Below are 19,593 nucleotides of genomic sequence, written 5' to 3'. Positions count from 1 at the left end.
GAGAGGGCAAAGAGCGGGACGTGGCGCAGGTGGGGCCCGGGAGCTCTGGATGCGGGCACGGCGGGGTCGGGGGGTCCCGCATCGGGAGCTGGGGGGGGGGCGAGGACGCCTGGGATTGGCCTGAGCGGGAGGGGGACACCCTGGGGTCGGGGCTGGGGGCATCGGGGAGGGGATCCCCGGGGGTTGGGGCTGGGAGGGATCGGGGGGATCTCCATGGATCAGGGTTGGATCCGCTGGGAGCAGGATGGGGCAGGGGGGATCCCTGGCATTGCGCTGAGCAGGATCGGGGGTGGGGTGGGGGGGATACCCTCTGTGATCGGAGCAGTGCGGGATCGGGGGGATCCCCTGGGATCGGGGGTTCCTCGGGGCACGGCCGGTGCGGGACGCGCTGCTCTCCGGGCAGGATTCCAGGACGCGCTTCCCGGGATGCGCTTGGCCGGGGCCATGCGCCTGGTGCGGTTCCGGGGGCCTGGGGGACCCGAGCCCCGCCTGGGGCTGGAGGTGGCGCCCGGCGGGGACGCGCTGGTGGATCTGAGCGCGGCGGAGCCGGCGCTACCCCGCTCCATGCGGGAGTTCCTCAGCACCGGCAGCACCGGGCTGGCCGCGGCACAGAGGTGGGTGCCCCCATCCAGGAGTGGGTGCCCCCATATAGAGGTGGGCACCACAGTACAGAGGTGGGTGCCCCATACAGGGGTGAGCACCCCCCATGCAAAAGTGGGTGCCCCAATACAAAGGTGGGTGACCCCATACAGAGGTGGGTGCCCCATACAGGTGTAAGTACCCCCATACAAATGTGGGTGCCCCAGTACAGAGGTGGGTGTCCCGCAGGGTGCTGGAATCGGGGGGTCACCGGGTGCCACGCAGCACTGTACAGCTCCTGGCACCCGTGGGTGACCCTGAGAAGGTGATCTGCGTGGGGCTCAACTACGGCGACCACTGCCTGGAGCAGGATGTGAAGGTCCCCAAGGAGCCCATCATCTTCAGCAAGTTCCCCAGCGCCATCATCGGGCCCTTCGATAACATCGTGCACCCTGAGGACAGCACCGTGAGCACCCCTGGGCCCCCAGCGTGGTCCCCACCATGCAGTGGGTGCTCAGCCCATGTTCTCCCCACAGGAGGTGGACTGGGAGGTGGAGCTGGCCGCTGTCATAGGGAAGAAGGGGCGGTATATCCAGGTGACCCCCGGCCCCCTCCTCTTCCCCGTGGGTCTCAGGTTGTGGCCCCACATTAAGCGGGTCCCTGTTGTCACCCCCCAGGAGGCGTCAGCGATGGAGCACATCGTGGGCTTCACGGTGGCCAACGATGTCAGTGCCCGGGACTGGCAGACAAAGAACGGGAGGCAGTGGCTGCTGTCGAAAACCTTCGACACCTTCTGTCCCCTGGGGCCAGCCCTTGTCACCAAGGAGGCTGTGGCGGGTGAGGATAGGCAGGGATGGGATGGGACAGGATACAGGGATGGTGATAGTGATGGGATGGGGACAGGGATGGGAACAGTACAGGAATGGGGACAGTGATGGGAACGGGGGCAGGGGATGGGGATGGGATAGGGATAGGGGATGGGATGAGGTACAGTGATGGGATGGGAATGGGGACGGCAATGGGATAGGGATGTGATGGAAATAGGGATAGGGCACAATGATGAGATGGGGATGGGACAGCGAGGGGATGGGGAGGGGGTGGGAGATGGACAGGGAGGGGATGGGGATAGGGCACGGTGATGGGATGGGAATGGGGCACAGGCTCTTTCCTGACAGACACAAGAGGCAACAGGCACTGTTTTGCACCAAAAGCTCCATGTTTTCCCCACATGGGGGGGTTGTTGGTGGTGGTGGTGGCCCCTCAGCTCCCCCCATGTCTCCTCCCTGCAGTGACACCTACCCTTGCTCCCCACAGATGTCCACAACCTGCGCATCAGCTGCAGCGTCAACGGGCGGGTGATGCAGGACAGCAGCACCAAGCAGCTCATCTTCCGCCTGCCCAGGCTTATCGCATGGGTGTCCCGGTAAGGGGGGACCGGTGGCACCGGTACCGTCTGCAGGGGCCATTGTGACACCTCCTGTCCCCTCCCCAGCTTTGTCACGCTGGTTCCTGGGGACCTCCTGCTCACAGGAACCCCTCCGGGGGTGGGCGCCTTTCAGAAGCCCCCCGTGTTTCTGAAGGTGAGGAGAGAGGGGAGATGCTGGGGATAGTTTTGGGGGGCAGAACGGGGCATAAAGGCCCCCATGGAGGGGCTGGGGGGTGCCAGTGCCTCCCTGCCCCTTGCAGAGAGGAGATGAGGTGAGGTGCGAGATCGAGGAGCTGGGGGTCATCTGCAACAAGGTAGTGTGAACATGGAGACGGGACCTCATGCTCCAGTCCGGCTGCTTTCCCACCCCCCCCCCCCCCCCAGAACACCTTTGTGGAACTCAATAAAGCAGGAGCCAGGGCAGGATGCTCCTAGGACTGGAGGAACTGCCGGATGAAGGCTTCCAGCCTCTCCCGGTTGGTGCTGGAGTGGAAGGGCTGGGCGAGGTGGAGCAGGGAGCCGGGGGGGAGCTCCACCTCCTCCAGCACCTATGGGGGGCAGATGGGGTGTCACTGTGGGGCAGCAGGAGGTGCGGGTGAGCTGGTGGAGCCCTTGGTGCTTACCCCCATCTCCTTGAAGGTCTGCAGAGAGCTCAGGGCCAGGCTTCTGATGGGGAGCTCTGGAGGCAGAGAAAGCCTTGAGGGACTTCCCCAAACCCACAGCTTGGGTTGGGATGGGGGGGGTGACCCCAAAGTGGGAGGGAGGCCCCGTGCACCCCCAGCTCACCAGAGCCCTCCTTGGCCAGGAACTGGAGCAGCTCCTCCACATAGGCTGCCTCTGCGTGGGGAGATGGGGGTCAAGGCCCAGCACCCCCAGCCTGGGGCTGCAAAGGGAGCTGTGGCTCTGCCTTGGTTTCCCCAGGGCCCAGCAGGGTTTGGGGGGGCTGGAGGAGCAGTTTTCCCCCGGAGGGGCTCTCACCAGGCTGGGGCCAGTGGGTTTGCCCCAGGAAAGCCACGGCTCTGGCGTAAGTGCCCAGCACGGGGCTGAGGAGCCGGCAGAAGAAGACGAAGACGCGGGGAGAGGCCTGAGGCTCCCCGAGCTGGACGGGGGGAAGCAGAGCTCAGTGCGAGCACCCTCACCCCACGGGGGTGACGAGGGGACCTCCCCCCCCAGGGACCTTGAAGTAGCGGCGCGGGGGGGCCCTGTCCTCGCTGTCACTGTTGCTCTCACTGTCACTGAAGCCCATCCTGGGCTGTGCCTGGCGCCGGCTGAAGGCCTCCGGGGCCGTGTCGCAGACCAAGTGCTCGCTCTCCGGCTGCGGGGACAACCCAGTCTCCCCGGAGCCATCCTACAGCAGCCTCGTGTCTCCTGCAGGGACCCCAGGCCCTTGTCCCCTTCCCAAGAGGGGCTGCGGGGGGGCACCCACCTCCTCTGGCTCCAGCAGCCCGCACAGGATGAGCTGTTCCACGATGTCCTCGCCCCAGTAGTCCAGGGCCTGGCAGGGCTGGGACAGGAGGAGGAGGAGGAAGAGAGGGGCTGGCTGGTGCCTGGTGTCCCCCCAGCCACGCAGAGGCCACCATGACGTGGTGGTGATGCCACCCTGTGCCACCAGCCCCTACCCGGAGCCCCAGCAGGTTTGGGGGCAGCAGCCGAAGCAGCTCCAGGCTCTTGCGGTACACGTCGTCCTGGCTGAAGATGATGCTGGAGGCTTGGGTGCTGGGCTCCAGGATAGGCATTATCTCCGCCAGCAAGGCTCGGATGGCACAGGCTGCAGGGATAACAGTGTCACCCATTGTCCCGGTGTCACCCATTGTCCCGGTGTCACCCATTGTCCCGGTGTCACCTGTCCCACTCCACACCTCGCTCCTCACCTCCCACCGCCTCGCTGGCGAAGATGGGCAGGATGGCAGCGCTGTGGTGGCCCAGCTCCGACCAGCTCTCTGCCGAGTCCTCAGGGACTACCATGATTTCACCGAGGGTGCGGAGGCGGAAGAAGCGGAGCCGGGCCCTGAGCAGGATGAGGGTGTGCTGCACCAGGACATGGAGCTCCCCCGAGAAGCCCATGTCCCGCTTGCGCAGCAGGATCTCCTCCACCAGCCAGGCAAACTCCTTCATCAGCTGGGAGAGGAAGATGCCCTGGAGGAAGAGGAGGATGAGCAAGAGGCTCCTTGCATGGTGCTGGGAATGTTGCTCCAACAGGAAGAGAAACCTGGAAGCAAAGCTCTTTGCCTCACCTCCCGGTACTTGTGCAGCAGCAGCGCGGAGGTGATCCCCACGGACATGATGGCGGAGCAGGACACGCTGTCTGCGAAGGAGGAATGAGGGAGAGGGATAACTGGGAGTGAACAGCACAGCCGAGGGGTGATGCTGCATGGACAGGCTGAGGATGGACCCTGCCAGCCCTCACCACTCAGGGAGTGCAGGCCCAGGCTGGTCACCAGCATTTCCTCTGGCGTCTCCAAGCTGGTGGCCTTTGTGGAGCCAGCCCAGACCTCGCTATTCTCAGCATCCAGCTGGCTGGGCCTGTGGAAAATGGGGTGAGAGGGGTGAGGAAGTGCAGCCGGGATCCCTGGAGGCTCCATGCTACCTGAGGCTGGGTCCTGCTCACCAAATGCAGAGGATGCTGGGCAGCAGCAGCAACTCTTGCTTCCCTGCCTGCCTGCCATGGTTTTTGGCCATGAACTCCTGGGAATGGGGATGGAGCTGTTGGTGTACACTGGAGCACCACCAAGCTGGCGGGACCCACTGGAGCTTCCCATAGAGACAGGCTCACCAGATCCCCTGACACCCCAAACCTCCCTGTCCCGAGGCTCCAGCCCCACTGCCATACCTGTAAGGAGAAGGGCTGGGCAAAATCCACCCGGGCGCAGCCGAGGTTCTGGCGCAGGGCCCGCAGCGCTGCCCAGAGGCAAGCGCTGATGCTGAGGGGCTGAGCGCTGTGCTGGGGGGGGACCGAGGCGTTATTGGGGTGCACGGGGGTGACACGGGTGCTGCACCCACCCCGGCAAAGACCCCCTCACCGCTGCCTCCAGCTGGGGTCCACCGGGGACCACGTCGTAGCCGATGCCCACCGGGACGAGGAGGACGTCAGGGACGGCGCCGGAGTGCACGGCGCTCTGCACCAGAGCCAGCCAGCGCCGGGCTGAGGCCGAGAGGTGCAGCGGCACCGTGGGCTCCTCCAGGAAGATGAGGAGGGGCTGCCGGCTCCTCAGCACCTCCTCCGTGTACTGCCGGGGGAGCGGGGTGAGGCTGGGGGGCACCCGCAGCTGCCCATGGCTTGGGCAGCCCGTGCTTGGGACAGCCCAGAACACACCCAGCCCCCAGAGCTCAGCACCTACCGCAGCCAGCACAGCCCCTGGGAGCGCATCCTCCGGGTCGCTCCGGGTCTGCTCCATCCCTGCAGGCAGGAAAACCCCTCCGAGGCGGCGGAGCAGGGATCTGCAGGGGGACAGGAGACACCCATCACTGGGCTGTGTCCTGCTGGCTCCTTCCAGGAGTGCCCCACACCGGTGCGTGCTGGGCCTTACCGGAGGCGAGGGTTGCAGCTCTGGGCGCCCACCGCCACCCTGGGCACCCCCAGCCCCTGGGAGAAGAGGACGAAGGAGAGGAGCAGCCCATCCAGCTGGGATTTGTGCGTGGAAAGGAAAACCATCGGCACGTTGGGCTGCAAGGGAGGCGCGGGGCTGAGCACCCAGGGTGCCAGCGGTGCAGGGCTGAGGGCGGCTTCACCGGGTGCCCACCGTGCTGGCTGCTCTCAGCACCATCTCCAGCTGCCCCCGGTGCAGCTGCACGTTGAGGAACAGGCGGCTCAGGAGCTTCCGCAGCGCCCAGTGGCAGATCCTGCAGGAAAAGCAGGGAGGGAAGAACCCCCCCGGCCCACGGTGACCCCGTTCCCTGCCTCGGTTTCCCCATCAGCAGCAGAGGGGCAGCAGGGAACGGCTCAGCCCCACAGAGCAAATCAACTGCTCCATCCCAGAGGGAAGGAACTGCTCCCTTTGGCTTTGCTTTGATTTCCAGCCTCCCAGTGGGGGCTGGTTTAATCCCTCCCTTCTCTGCTCTGGTGTCACATTCCCTGGAAGAAATCTGGGGGGAAATATCCGCAGGGAGCTGTGAGGGACCCAAAGGACAGCCCCCAAAGGTCCTCCTGCACCCCCCAAAGCATCCTGGTGTTTCCCACAGCATCCCCCTGCATTCCCAAAGAGATGGCACCAAGCATGGAGCCACCAGTCAAAGCCCATCCAAATGGGGCTTAATAAAGAGCGTGAGAGCCCTGGAGTGGAGGGGAGGGACTGGGAATGCCCCAGCCAGGAGCTGGGATTGCTCCAGGAGGAGGTGAGAAGTGGCAGGGAAGGGGGATCACAGCCAGGGAGGGAGCCCAGACCTCAGCATAAGCAGGGAGAGCGGGGCCTGGATGTCACCCAGCAGCTCCAGGATCTTCTGCTTCCACCGCTGCTCCAATCCATCATCCCCTGCAGGGCCACGGGCGGGAGCAGCATCCAGCACCCTGCAGAGGGATGGAGGAGGTGGAAGCACCCCTTGCAATCCAGACTATTCCCGGCTCCCTTGCTCCAGCTGCCCAATGGGATCCCACAGGCCTGGGGGTGCTGCACGGGGGGGATGTGACCCCATAGAGCCCCTCCACCTGCTCCCACCTCCTGCTGCAGCAGATCCGTGCTGGGAGGTCTCCAGGGGTGTCAGCGGGAATCCTCCAGGAGCAGGCAGCGAGGAGCCCACAGATCCTGCGCACCAGCCAGCCCCGGAACCTGGGCATGGGCACAGGGAGCCATGGTAGAGGCTGCTCCAGGGCCGGAGCTTTCCCTCCCCGCGTTACAGCTCCCAGGCCAAAGGAAAAGGCTTGGGATGACACCAGCCCAGCCCCGGAGCTGGAAAAGGAGGGAGAGGATGGAGCATTGGGAAGAGGCCGCTCCCCGGGGGCTGGAAGCGTGCGTGAGCTTGTCCCTGTGCCAGAACCAGCAGCTTCCAGCCTCTCAGACGGCTCCTCCTTGGAGTCCCTATGGAGCAAGGCTGATGGAAAGGCATCCCCAAGCCTCCTGCGCAGCAGGGGAAGGAGTTTCCATGGGGATCGGGAATTCCCTGGGGGATAAAGCACCGTTTATTCCCCAGCCTCACCGCGTGTCCTTCTCCGTCACCCGGCTGATGTCACAGAAACCGAGGGAAGAGAAGTGCTCGGAGTAGAATCCATTCTGGAAGCAAGGAGGGAACAGGCATGGGGGGCTTCAGCCCCACATCTATCTCTTGTGCTCCCCACAGGCACCCAAGCCCCTCTGGATGGGGCTCATCCTCTCCACCAGCAACCCAAGATCCCCAGTTCTCCAGGATAGCTCCAAGAGCTTTCGGATCCAGGCTCTTACCCAGCTCATGGGGGTGCAGGTGTGGCAGCAGCGCACCAAGCCCGGCCGGCACCTGCCCAGGAAGGGCAGCACGACCTCCACCCTCTGCCCCGACGCATAGAGACAGATTGTCATCTGCGGGAATGGCAGAGACCTGGAGGCTCCAGGAATGCCAAAGGGGGGGAATTCCCCCAAAACACCGAGCAGAAATCACTTGATTGGGGTGGACGGAGGCACCGCTAAGGGGAGATCAAGGGGAGGTCACCCACGTTTCTCACTCAGATCCAGATCCGCTGGGATCAGCACCTGGGAAGGCTCCAGCAGCAGGTTCCGTGCAGGGATGAGCCCTAGGAGCAGAGCAAAGCTGTGGGGACACAGAGCGGGGGGGGTCAGTGAGGGTTGGGGGGGATCACAGGGACACTCCAGGCCCCCCATCCCCATCCCACCAGCCTAGGACCAGAGCCGTGGGGCAATGGTGTGAGGCAGGATGTGACCTGAGGGGTGCTGGTGGCGTGGGGGGAGCGGGGTCACCCCCTTGCTGGGGGTCCCCTCTGTGCCCACCCTTGTCCCCAGGGGGTCCTGTACTTCCGAATGGGGCTGTTCTGGTGGAGACACAGCCCTGGGTGTGGGGCTGGGATGCTCCAGGATCCTGGAAAACAGGAGGTGGGAATGGGCAGAAGGGCTCAGTTGGGAAGGTTTAGACCCATGTCCTACAGGGTAACACACCCCATATAGGCTCCAACACCACACAGGGACTGGAGGGGGGTTATGGGTCCCACATGGACCCAATGTCCCTATAGGGTGTTGGCTGGGGGGAATCACAACCCCCAACACCCCTTACAGAGCTTTGGTGGGGTAACACACCCCACACAGGCCCCACATGCCCTATAGGGCAACACCCTCCACAGCCCCTATAGGGCCTTAGAGGGGGTTATGAATCCCACACGGCCCCATAGGATGTGGATGGGGGGTGCAGCACACTCTGCTCAGGCCACAGGCCCCACATTCCCTATAGGGCCTTGAAGGATTATGGGCCCCACATTCCCTATAGAGCCTTGGGAGAGGGAGGCAGCATCTCCCTCATGGGCCACACATACCAAATAGGGCCTTCGGAGGAGGCTTACACACCCCCCACATGGTCCCTGCATACCCTACAGGGCCTGTGGTGGGGAGTTAACGCATCCCACAGTCCCTATAGGGCCTTAGGAGGGGGTTATGGCCCTACACACCCTATAGCGCCCGGGGGGGGCTACGGATCCCACACAAGCCCCACATCCCCCACAGGTCCCCACTCGAGGCCCGCGGCGCTCACCCCGGGCCCGCCTTCCCGCGCCCACCCCGGGCCCGCTTTCCCGCGCTCACCCCGGGCCCGCCTTCCCGCGCCCACCCCGGGCCCGCTTTCCCGCGCTCACCCCGGGCCCGCTTTCCCGCGCTCACCCCGGGCCCGCTTTCCCGCGCTCACCCCGGGCCCGCTTTCCCGCGCTCACACGAGATCCGCTTTCGCACGCTCACACCAGGGCCGCTTTCCCGCCCTCACCGCCGCAGGCTCCGCCCCCGCCTCCCGCTCCGCCCCCGAGGAGCCCGGCCCCGAGGGGCGGCCGCGGCCCCGGCCCGGCTCGCGGCCTTGGGGTGGGCTCCGCCCCGGCACGTCCGTGGGCACGGCGGGTTTGGGGGCTACCTCGGGCCCTGGTCCCATCTCCCTTGGGAACATCAACCCCATTCCAGCCCCACATCCCCCGCACCCCTCGGGGACATCCCCCCCATCAGTGCTCCCATCCCCATCAGCCCCATCCCCATCACCCCATGGACACGGATCCGGCCGCACCGCGGCTCCAGGACCCGTCCCAGGTCCCCCCTGCCCCCCGCAGACACCCCCGGCGGAACGAGCTCAAAGCGGCCCCGCAGGCACCCGCGGCGGGGGCTGAGGCGCGGCTCGGAGCGTGCGGGCCTGGAGGGTCCCTGGGGAAAGAGGAGGCGGGAACGGGAGAAAAACAGCGGAGACGGGGAAGAGATGGGAAAATGGGAGAGGAACGGGGGAGGAAAACAGCGGGGAGGGGGGAGGGGAGGGAGAGGGCGAGAAAAGGGGAATGGGGGAAGAAAAACGAGAAAATAGGAAAAAAGAAGAAAAAGGCAAGAAAAAAGGAAAAGAAAAGATGAAAAAAAGGAAAAATAAGAGAAGAAAAAAGGAAAAATAGGAAAAAATAAAAATAAGGCAAGAAAAAAGGAAACAAAAGGCGAAAAAAGAAAAAAAAGACAAGAAAAAAGGAAAAAAGACAAGAAAAAAAGAAAAAATAAGACAAAAAAAGGAAAAATAAGAAAAAAGGAAAAAAGAAAATACAAGGAAAAAAGGGAAAATGAAATGAAAATATGGGGGAAAATACAATAAAAAGGGGGGGGGAAACAAGAAAAAGGAAAAATAAGAAAAAGGAAAAGAAAATTATGGTAAAAAGAGAGAAAGACGATAAAAAAGGGAAAAAGGAAGTATGAGAAAAAAGAAAAGATGGGAAAAAGGGGGAAAATATAAAATAGAAAAAAAAGGAGAAAAAAGGGGAAAATAAAATAGGAGAAAAAAAGAAGAGAGAAGTGAACGAAAAAGAAGAAGAAAAGGTAAAGAAAATACAAAAATGGAGAGGGGGGAAGGGAACAGGCAAGGAAAAGGGAAAAATCAGACAAGAAAGGGGAGGAAAAGAATAAAAAGGGGGTGAAAAGTCACTGAAAAGCGAGAAAAAAAGAAAATGTAAGAAAAAATACAGGAAAAGAGGAAAAATAAGAATGAGGGAAAAAAATACAACTAAAAGGGAGGGAAAAGAAAATACAAAATAAAAGAGGAGGGAAAAACAGTAAAAGGAAAACATCAATTCAAAAAGAGGAAAAAAAGGGAAAAGACAAGGAAAAAAGGGGAAAAAAGAGAAAATCCCAGAAAACAGGGAAAACAGAGGAAGAAACCCCTTTATTGCCATGCATTAATTCCAGGTTATGAATGCAAAGCCCCGGCAGCAGCAGGCTGAGGCCTGGCCAGGACTCATCACACCTCCCGCAGCAGCCAAGCCCCCTGCAACGGGCAGGAACCCTCATTTGAACCCATTTTAAGTGATTTTTAAGCCAAGCCCCTGGAATTTCCAAGGCCTTTTTCTGCTGCAAACCCGGTTCTGTTGGGAATGAAGGCATCACCATGGCACCCCCCGGGCTAGCTTGAGGGGTTTTGGGGGTGCCACTGGCTGTGCCCCCCTCTATGGGGCCATCCACATCCCTATGGCCCCCCCCCGCGCTGTGGGGCGCAGCCATGGGGCACAGGAGCCGCTGCAGGACGCGGTGCTGGCGGCGTGCGCAGCCCCACAGCTCCAGCCCCGTTCACACGACCTCTCCCACCCCAAGCATCGTCCCAGCGCGCCGGGACGGGAGAGCAGCCAGGCTGGGAATGGGCTTCCTAAAGCTCCAGCGGAGGCGGGCAGGATGGAGGCGGGGAGATGGGGCCGCATCCCATGGGAAAGGGCACTGGGGTGGTGGTACCTCAATGGGGTCAGCACGTGCCAGGGTGAGTCCCGGCGCATCAGGGTGAGTCCCGGCGCATCAGGGTGAGTGGGGATGCACCAACACGAGTCATGACACAGCCATGGGGGACACAATCTCCTGCTGTGGCTGACGACAATGCCATTGCAAGTGTGGGTTGTTGTTCCTCCTGTTGTTAGCATCAAGACAAACACATAACCGCTGAACGGTTATATGAGGTGCTTTATTAAGGTGCCGAGAACCAGGGGTACGCACCCAAATCTGGTTCTAACCCCGTCACATCGCGTTCGCAATTTATACACTACAGATCGGCTGATGCAATACGCCTATACAGATTTATGATCTATTCCCGCTTTGTATTATAATGATCTTCACACTTGCACCTGCACTCTGATGACTTAACCTTGGTCCAAACTGTGGAACTATTGTTAACTAGTTTCTTAAGTGCAACTGGTCAGAACGATAGTTCCAGCCGGGTTTCCGTTCTAACTTTATTCTTGGATATTTTCAGTCATCGTACAAATCGTTCCTTGATTAGGTTTCTAACATAACGCTTAGTTATAAAGTAACCAAAGATAAATGTACAATTGTTTTCCTAATGATTTATGATATTTCCAACACTGTGGGTCACGATACAGTGGCGTGGGTCACGATACGGTGGTGTGGGTCATGATATGGTGGTGTGGGTGACAATATGGTGATGTGAGTCATGATACAGTGGTGTGGGTCACTGTCATGCAGCACAATACACCAGTGTGGGTCACGATACCATGGTCTGGGCCATGATACAGTGCTGTGAGTCATGATACAATGGTGTGGGTCACTGTCATGCAGCACAATGCACCAGTGTGGGTCACAATATGGTGATGTGGGTCATGATATGGTGGTGTGGGTCACGATATGGTGGTGTGGGTCACGATATGGTGGTGTGGGTCACGATGTCGTGATGTGGGTCACGATATGGTGATGTGGGTCACGATGTGGTGGTGTAGGTCACGATATGGTGGTGCTCACCACGCTGCTGTGGGTTACCCCAACCCAATTGTGGGTCACAACCCATGAACCCTTTGATGTGCAGCACCAAGGCAGGCAGCACAACCCCTGTACGAGCCTCCGGCGAGTCCCCACTAGGCCCCCGGAGGGGATTAAACGCCCTCGGGGCCAGCAGCTGGTTCATCACTTGTGTTTAATTAATTAATTATTATCATTATTATTTATTCCTTCTATTATTTATGGCTCTGCCATAAATAACCCCCATTCCCCCCCAGACATCGTGTTCCTGCTCGTGTCCCCAAGGGATGGGGGGACACACACACGACACGATCACACACCCGGTGCCCCCCCTTGATAACAAGGGAATGGTTGTCTCACTCCAAAATAGTTTTTATTGTTAAAAGGCCTCGGGGGGGGGTTCTTGGGATGGATCCCCCTCCATTCCATGTGCCGGATCCCCAGGGAAACCTGGCAACAAGCAGTGATGGGGGGGGCCCATCATCACGTTGGGAGGCTTCAAAGCTCAACCCAACGCTGAGCGCGGGCAGAAGGAGAAGGAGGAGGAGGAGGAGGAGGAGGGGGTGTGGGAGCCCCTCACCATGGCGTCGGGGCCTGGCAACGGCACAGGAGCCGCCGGAAAGCCTTGCGGAAGTCCTGGTTGAACACGGTGTAGATGACGGGGTTGAGGGAGCTGTTGCAGTACCCGATCCAGAAGAAGAACTGGAAGACGCCGTCGGGGACCTTGCAGCGCCGGGGGCAGAGCGCGCCCAGGCTGTAGAGGAAGAAGAAGGGGAACCAGCAGAGCACGAAGACGCCGATGACCACGGCCAGGACGAAGGTGAAACGCTTCTCCCGGTTCACCTGAGCCTTCCTCCTCCAGGGGGTCAGTGCTGGCGGTCGCCGCGCCAGCACCACCCGCCCCGTCCTGGTGGCCACCGTGTCCCTGCGGGGTCCCATGGGCAGCGGGGCTGTCCCTGCCCCGGCGCTGGGGGATGTTGGGGGCTCCTCAGGGCTCAGCAGCGAGGTCCTGTCCACCGGTGGGGGGGCCCCGCCGGCCGCCGCAGGGATGCTCGGTGGCACCAGCGGCGGGGGTTTGGTGGCACGGGAGCGGTGGCGGCGCCTGGCGATCAGGTAGATGCGCAGGTAGACAAGGATCATGATGAGACATGGGGCGAAGAAGGAGCAGACGCTGGAGGAGAGGATGTACCAGGCCTCCTCGTTGAGCTTGCACTGCGGCCGCTCCTCCGCCGCTGCCTTCTTCTCGCCCTTGTAGATGAGCGGTGGGAGGGAGATGGCGGCGGCGATGGTCCACACGATGAGGATGCTGCACTTGATGCGCCGCGGCGTGCGCTTGGCGTTGTACTCAATGGCGCGGCTCACGGCCCAGTAGCGGTCCAGGCTGATGGCGCAGAGGTGCACGATGGACGAGGTGCAGAAGAGCACATCCAGAGCCAGGTAGATCTCACACCACGTCTTCTCGAAGTACCAGTAGCCCAAGAGCTCATTGGCCAAGGAGAAGGGGATGATGAGGGTGGCCACCAAGATGTCGGCGGCTGCCAGCGACACCAAGAAGAGGTTCTGGGGCGCCTGCAGCGAGCGGCTGCTCAGCACGGCCATGATCACCAGCACATTGCCCGCGATGGTGAAGAGCACCAGGAAGGTGATGGCAGTGGCGATGGCAGCAGTGGCTTGGACCGAGTACCCCCCCGGGGGGCTCCCCGTGCTCCCAGAGCCCATGTCCATCCGGATGGACGTGGCTGCTCTGCTCAGCCGTGCCGTGGGGTGCGGGAGGGCCAGGACAGCAGGTGCTGGGGGACACTGGTGTCCCTTCCCATGCTGCCTGATGGGTTGCATGCCCTGCCTGCAGCCCCCTGCCCTGCCTGCACCCCCATTACCCTGCCTGCATGTCCCTTACCCTGCCTGCACGTCCCTTACCCTGCCTGCACCCCCTGCCCTGCCTGCACCCCCCTTACTCTGCCTGCAGCCCCCCGCCCTGCCTGCACCCCCCTTACCCTGCCCACACCCCCGTTACCCTGACTGCACCCCCCTTACTCTGCCTGCAAACCCTGCCCTGCCCGCACTCCACCTCTTGCCGCCGCTCTCGGTGCCGCTGCCCGTCCCTGCCGCTACCGGTGTCGTCGCCGGTTACCGGTGCTGGTATCGATACCGCTGCTGCCGGGCTCTGCGCTGCCGAGCGCCTCCTCCGCGGGGTTTTAAGCGGGCGCGGGGGGGGAAGAAGCAGCCACCGCCCCTGGGGCGGAACCGGGAGACAGGACCCGGTGGGGCTGCGCTGGGCTCCGCTCCCTCCCCGGGCCCCTCTGGCCCCACATCCCCCCCGTACCCGGGTCCCCCCCAGCACCCTCCTGCAGCTCTTCCTCCATCACCTTTTACCTCCCAGTTTGGGCTTTTTCCTCCCTTTTTAGGCCCTGAGGATGTGCTTGGAGCCCCACATCTGACCCCGGCAAACCCCATGCTGCCCTTCCCCACGCTCCAGCCACAGGGCCAGAAGCAGCTCCGAGTCCCAAAGGCTCTCTTCCATCCAAAGCAGCAGATTTGATTCTATTTTTCCTCCTTTTAATCACTTCTGTCAGTGCCAACACACACAGTGACAGCCCGGGGACTCAGCATGCAGAGGACAAGCTGTCCCCAGCACCCAGCACCCCAGCAGTAACACCCAATGGGCCATCTCCCACCCTCCTGGGGGCTGCTGGAGTCAGGATTGTACTTGGGAACGCCATCCCCTTGCTCCAGCATTGCTGAACTGGGGGTATACAGATGGGAGCGTGGATGTGGGACACACACATGGACTATCCCAGCCCCACGGGTGATAAATGCACCCTCTCGCCCTGTTTTCCTCCTTCACATCCAGAGATTCCAGCCTGGAAGGATTGTTTCAGGGGGGTTGTGCCACAAGATCTCTCCCCTTGGTGGCATTCCAGGCTCCTGGCTCAGCCAGGGACCCCTCTCCTCACTCTGCGCCCACCAGCGAGCCCCATAACCGGCACCGGGAGCTGATCCAGGCTCTCCCTATGGATCCTCTCCCAGTGTTTCAGACCAGCCGGGGCTCACCCTCCAGGTCGCACAGGCCGGTGAAGCTGAGCTCCCGGCTGGAAGGGGAAGGAGGGGATGAGGGGTCAGGACCCTCGGCTGTGGGGCCGCGGTTCACAAAGGCTTCCAGGGATTTCAGGAGCTGCTTTGGCTTCCTTTTGGTGGATAACTCCAGCTCTGAGGAGGGCAGAGGGCAACGTGTGAGGATGGAGAGCGCGGATGGGGTCAGGGATGCTGTAAAGCTGCTGTCTCTACAGATCCCGTTGGGAAAGGCTGCCCTGTTTTCCTCACCAAACCCCAGCCGAGCTCGACACCATCCCAAGATCCCCCCATAAGGGAAGCCCAGGGTGAAGATGAAACAAGGAGTGGCTGGGGGTTTCTGGGGCTACAATCCTCAGGCCAGGCTCAGCAGGACACTAAGACCATGCTGGGTTCGGCCTTGCGTTGTTTCCCTTGGGAAAGAGGGAGGAAAATCCAGCACACAAACCCTTCAGGAGGAAGCATGAGTCGGTGATGGTCTTGTGCTGCCCCTTCCAGACGCGGTAGAGCCGCAGGAAGGCGGCTGCATAGAGGTCGTTGAGCACAGCAATGACCTGCTGCCGGCGGTTGCACTCCCTGCAAGAGGTGCAGAGGGGCTGAGCCAGGGTCTGGAGCACCAGGAAGCAGCTCCAGATCCCAAATCCCTTCCTGGCCTGGCTATGGAACTGCTGGAACGCACCGGCAGAGCCGCTCCTCGCGCAGGGCCTGGAGGATGATGCGGGTGATGTTCACAGACATGATGGCGAAGGGGAATTCCTGCAGGAGACGAAGTCTTATGGGAATCCCAGCTTGCTGAGGTGCCCACACAACCTCCAGCCCTTCCACACCACCCTAAACTCATGGGATGCGGCCTGCAAGCGACAAATCCATGCTGCAGGATAATGGTACTGCGAATACAGCTTCGATGGATGCTGTAGGACAACATCCAGGCTTAACCCCAACTATCTCCAGGATGAAAATACCATGTTTAAGGAGACAGGCTCCACTCGCTCCCGTTTTTCACTTGGATCTTTGTGATTCCCACTCCCGGAGCGTTAGGAATTGTTAGGAAGGTACCACCACGGGAGGACCTGCCTGGGTTTCGTGTTGGGACAGTTTGAAGATGTCCAGAGCCAGAGGCAGCATCTGAGGGTCCATGACAAAGAAGAGCAGCTGCATTAAGGCCAGCATCCCTGTGCCTCGCAGGTCTGTCCCGGGATCTGCGCCTGGAAAAGTGGGATGAGCCTGGAGTCACTCCCTGCTCCCATGGGCTTTTACACCACTCAAACCCTGGCAAATCCCTTCAGGAACTGCATCCTGAGGGCAGGTTTTTGAGGCGTTTCCCAAACCAGTGCTGTCACCTCCTCCCTGTTGTTCCCCCACCCATGGGCCCATTCCCAACCCTGCTCCAGGAATGAGGAGCCTACCCCAAGGCTGTGAAGTGTCACCTAAAGGCAGTTGTGGAGCCACAGGAGCTACTGGGTTTAGGCTTTGTCTATTGAGTCAACCAGAAGGTGCCGGCGAGGCTGCGTGTGGCACCTTTAATCACACTGTGTCACTTAATGACATTGTTTTTCTTGCCCAGCTGAGGCCACCTCAGTGACAGAGCCCTGGCCTGGGCCAGGGAATGGGACACGGCTCATTAGCCCTAATGAAGAGCACTGACGACACCATGGAGCTGGTGAAGGGCCTGGAGCACGAATGTGCTGAGGAACAGCTGAGGGAGCTGGGGGATTCAGCCTGGAGAAGAGAAGGCTCCTTAAGGGGAGACCTTAGAGCAGCTCCAGTGCCTAAAGGGGCTCCAGGAAACCTGGAGAGGGGCTTGGGACAAGGGCCTGTAGGGACAAGCCAAGGGGAATGGCTTGAACCTGCCAGAGGGGAGACTGAGAGGAGCTCTTAGGCAGAAGCTCTTCCCTGTGAGGGTGCTGAGGCGCTGGCCCAGGGTGCCCAGAGAAGCTGTGGCTGCCCCATCCCTGGCAGTGCTCAAGGCCAGGTTGGACACAGGGGCTTGGAGCAAGCTGCTCCAGTGGAAGGGGTCCCTGCCTGTGGCAGGGGTTGCAGCTGGAGGAGCTTTAAGGTCCCTGCAACCCAAACCAGTCTGGGATCCCGTGAAATCACCCTGGGAAGCAGCTGGGAAGGAAGGAGAACAAGGACCTTTACTCTGTGTCTGCATCCCGCCTCTGGAGGAGGGAATGGGACCAGTGTGACCCCTCCCAGCACAGGGAGCTCCTGAGGTCTCTCCCTCTGCCCTACCTTGAAATCCAAGTTCTTCCCAGTGCGCTCCATAGCGTGGGCAGCCCAGGCGGGAGCGGGTGAGCTTCTTGTAGATGGTCTGCAGGATCCTCATGTGCACGCTCTCGTTGTCATCCAAACCACCTGGTGCAGAGAAAACACCCCTCAGCACCCAAAACCTACCCCTTAGCACCCAACCCCCACCCCTCAGCACCCAAAAACAACTCTTGGCACCCGAAACCTGCTCCTCAGCACCCAAAAACCTGCCTCTTGGCACCCAAAACCTGCCCCTCAGCACCCAAAACCCACCCCTTGGCACCCAAAACCAACACCTAGCACCCAGACCCCATCCCTCACCATCCAAAACCCACTCCTTAGCACCCAAAACCACGCCTTGGCAGCCAAACACACTTCTCAGCACTCAAAACCTGCCCCTCAGCACCAACGCAGAGCCATGGTGGAGAAAGAACCCCCCCCCAGCAGCAGGGGGAAGCCAGAGCCTCGCTGGACATGAATGCCGTGGCCAAGCACGGGTGCTGGTGCCAGGAGAACATCCCGGCCGCGCTCATCCCACTGGATGGAGGAGGGAAGAGCAGGACCATGTCCCCTGGAGCCACTCACACTGTGCCATGGCCAGAGCCAGCTCTTGCTCCCCCCGCAGCTGTGGCTGGAGCCGGGGGGGCCCGAAGAGGAAGCGAAGCAGAGCAGCCAGGCCCTGCCTGCGCCGGGGTGCACGCAGCTTCCTCTGCAGGGAGAGAACCGGGACGGATGAGGGATGGGGAATGGGAATGAGGGAAATCCTGTGGGAGAGGTGGGAGGGAGCTGAGGGAAGGGGAAAGGGAAGGAGGGAGCTGCCTCTCCCCTCTTCTACTTACTAAAGCTCCCCCCAAGGTGGAGCCCTGCCCATACCCTGCACTCGCCCAGCTCGGCTGTCTCGAAGAACTGCAGCGCTTCCCTGAAGGAGATGGGGGCTGCGGGCACTGCCGGTGTTCCCCTGAGCCCTGCGGGGGGCAGAGAACCGGGTCACACCCCAGCTCCTCCATCCCAGCACAGTGCGAAGGGAACAGCTGAGGGACCTGGGGTGTTCAGTCTGGAGAAGAGAAGGCTCAGGGGGGACCTGATCGCTCCCTACAAGTGCCTGAGAGGAGGATGGAGCCAGGAGGGGCTGGGCTCTGCTCCCAAGGAACAAGGGATGGGACAAGAGGAGACGGCCTCAAGCTGCACCAGGGCAGGTTTAGATGGAGCTGAGGAACAATTCCTGCCCCAAAGGGTGCTCAGGCATTGGAACAGGCTGCCCAGGGCAGGGCTGCAGGCACCGTCCCTGCAAGTATTCACACCCCCTCAGTGCCATGGGTTAGTGGTGGCCTTGGCAGGGCTGGGGTAAGGGTTGGACTGGATGATCGAAGCTCTTTTCCAACCCCACTGACTCCATCATTCCCAGCCGAGAGCTTGCTCCTAGCAAGGTGAGGACCTGGGGAGTCTCCCTCCCCTTGCAGACACTTGGCTCTTTCCCAAGCTCCCCCCTCTCCCAACTATCCCCTCCCAGCCTTCCCCATCCACCCCTTATCCCAGCGCCAGCTGTACCTGACTGGATGTCTTCCACAGCCTCCCATTCTTCCCGCGCTCGCTGCAGCTCCTCACTGATCTCTACTGAAAGAAGGGAGAAGGTGTCAGAGACCCATGGGGGGGGATTTGCTCCCTTCTCCCAGGGCTGCTCAGGGCAGGATTCCCCTTCTCTAGGGATGAACCCCAGCTGAGATGCTGCGGGATTTCTCTTTGGAAGCTTTATGGAATCATGGAATGGTTTGTGATGAAGGGACCTTAAAGCTCATCCACTTGCCACAGAGACTGGTTTAGTGGTGCCTGTGGCAGGGCGTTGGAACTGGACGAGCTTAAAGCTCCCTTCATCCCAAACCATTCCACGATTCCGGGGCAGAGCCAGCGCGATCCATGCAGGGCTCCTCGGGCTCTGCCACCCGGAACCACCGGGATAACGCACTGGAACCGGAGTTAACACTCACCATCCCCCGCGGGCGGCTCCGCTCCCTGCACCAGCGCCTGCAGGAGCCCGTTCTGCCCCAGAGCCGAGAGCTGGGGGAGACACGGGGACACGCGTCACCCATCGGAGCGGACCCCGCAACCCGACCGCTCCCGCCGGGACCCGGCCCCTGCGAGCGGGCTGGGGCCAGGAGACACGCACGGGGACGGACTTGCCGGGCGGCGGGAACCGCTGCCGCTCTTCGGACCGCTCCGAGTCCCCGACGCCTCCGCTCATGCTCTACAGGGAGAAGGAACGGGCCCGTCCCGCGGCGGGGCCTCAGCGGCGCCACCGGGAGCGGTGCGGGGCCGCTGCCCGGCTCCGGCTCCGCCGCGCAGCGCATGCCGGGAGCTGTAGTCCGCCCCGCCGGTGGGTCAGCCGCAGGAACACAATTCCCG

At 61.4% G+C, this 19,593-nt stretch overlaps 4 protein-coding genes across 8 annotated transcripts; 1 reads left to right on the top strand and 3 right to left on the bottom strand.

The window, feature by feature from the left end:
* The first annotated feature begins 5 nt into the window (after positions 1–5).
* Positions 6–2,310, top strand: LOC308230162 (oxaloacetate tautomerase Fahd2a, mitochondrial-like). The gene is made up of 7 exons (XM_080634718.1): positions 6–29; positions 404–614; positions 829–1,045; positions 1,116–1,175; positions 1,257–1,416; positions 1,894–2,002; positions 2,072–2,310. Exons 2-7 carry the CDS (start codon positions 427–429, stop codon positions 2,187–2,189), a joined length of 852 nt encoding a protein of 283 aa, XP_080490844.1. The 5' UTR covers positions 6–29; positions 404–426; the 3' UTR covers positions 2,190–2,310.
* Positions 2,311–2,436: 126 nt separating this feature from the next.
* Positions 2,437–7,491, bottom strand: GPAT2 (glycerol-3-phosphate acyltransferase 2, mitochondrial; the record flags this gene model as incomplete). Its single annotated transcript, XM_080634482.1, is given in 19 exon segments — positions 2,437–2,553; positions 2,629–2,684; positions 2,792–2,842; positions 2,984–3,104; positions 3,150–3,320; positions 3,432–3,509; positions 3,625–3,773; positions 3,877–4,141; positions 4,240–4,310; positions 4,413–4,528; positions 4,801–4,946; positions 5,026–5,232; positions 5,344–5,443; positions 5,533–5,735; positions 5,737–5,845; positions 6,387–6,509; positions 6,658–6,768; positions 7,136–7,209; positions 7,378–7,491. Coding segments are annotated over 19 exon segments (2,382 nt in total).
* Positions 7,492–12,453: 4,962 nt separating this feature from the next.
* Positions 12,454–13,734, bottom strand: ADRA2B (adrenoceptor alpha 2B; the record flags this gene model as incomplete). The annotated part of the gene is made up of 1 exon (XM_080634634.1): positions 12,454–13,734. The coding sequence occupies exon 1, from the start codon at positions 13,711–13,713 to the stop codon at positions 12,454–12,456; it is 1,260 nt and encodes a 419-aa protein (XP_080490760.1). The 5' UTR covers positions 13,714–13,734.
* A 597-nt stretch (positions 13,735–14,331) lies between these two features.
* On the bottom strand, positions 14,332–19,519 carry ELMOD3 (ELMO domain containing 3). Of its 5 annotated transcripts, none has more exons than XM_080634611.1 (10): positions 19,358–19,519; positions 19,179–19,248; positions 18,742–18,807; positions 18,067–18,158; positions 17,779–17,902; positions 17,179–17,301; positions 16,021–16,151; positions 15,626–15,702; positions 15,395–15,522; positions 14,332–15,084 (listed from the first exon to the last, which is right to left on the bottom strand). In XM_080634611.1, exons 1-10 carry the CDS (start codon positions 19,430–19,432, stop codon positions 14,909–14,911), a joined length of 1,062 nt encoding a protein of 353 aa, XP_080490737.1. In that variant the 5' UTR covers positions 19,433–19,519; the 3' UTR covers positions 14,332–14,908. The 5 variants fall into 5 exon arrangements, with proteins under 5 accessions (XP_080490737.1, XP_080490738.1, XP_080490736.1 ...); XM_080634612.1 differs by having other exon boundaries at positions 18,742–18,804; XM_080634610.1 differs by having other exon boundaries at positions 18,033–18,158; positions 18,742–18,804; positions 19,368–19,511.
* Positions 19,520–19,593: the final 74 nt, after the last annotated feature.

This window comes from Psittacula echo (genome assembly GCF_963264785.1).
Source record: "Psittacula echo genome assembly, chromosome: 25".
Taxonomy (NCBI): domain Eukaryota; kingdom Metazoa; phylum Chordata; class Aves; order Psittaciformes; family Psittacidae; genus Psittacula; species Psittacula echo.
Note: the sequence above shows the minus strand (reverse complement) of the source record. Positions and strands in the feature narration are given on the sequence as shown.

What these genes read in the sequence shown, in the direction of transcription:
- ELMOD3 (XM_080634610.1), bottom strand. Translation starts at nt 19,432, where the DNA reads ATGAGCGGAGGCGTCGGGGACTCGGAGCGGTCCGAAGAGCGGCAGCGG. An exon ending in CCACCTTGGGGGGAGCTTTA is followed by an intron (nt 17,903 to 18,032) that starts GTAAGTAGAAGA and finishes CTCTCCCTGCAG; the next exon opens with AGGAAGCTGCGTGCACCCCG. An exon ending in GGAAGAACTTGGATTTCAAG is followed by an intron (nt 16,152 to 17,178) that starts GTAGGGCAGAGG and finishes CCACTTTTCCAG; the next exon opens with GCGCAGATCCCGGGACAGAC.
- LOC308230162 (XM_080634718.1), top strand. Translation starts at nt 427, where the DNA reads ATGCGCTTGGCCGGGGCCATGCGCCTGGTGCGGTTCCGGGGGCCTGGG. An exon ending in GGGCTGGCCGCGGCACAGAG is followed by an intron (nt 615 to 828) that starts GTGGGTGCCCCC and finishes GGTGTCCCGCAG; the next exon opens with GGTGCTGGAATCGGGGGGTC. An exon ending in CACCAAGGAGGCTGTGGCGG is followed by an intron (nt 1,417 to 1,893) that starts GTGAGGATAGGC and finishes TGCTCCCCACAG; the next exon opens with ATGTCCACAACCTGCGCATC.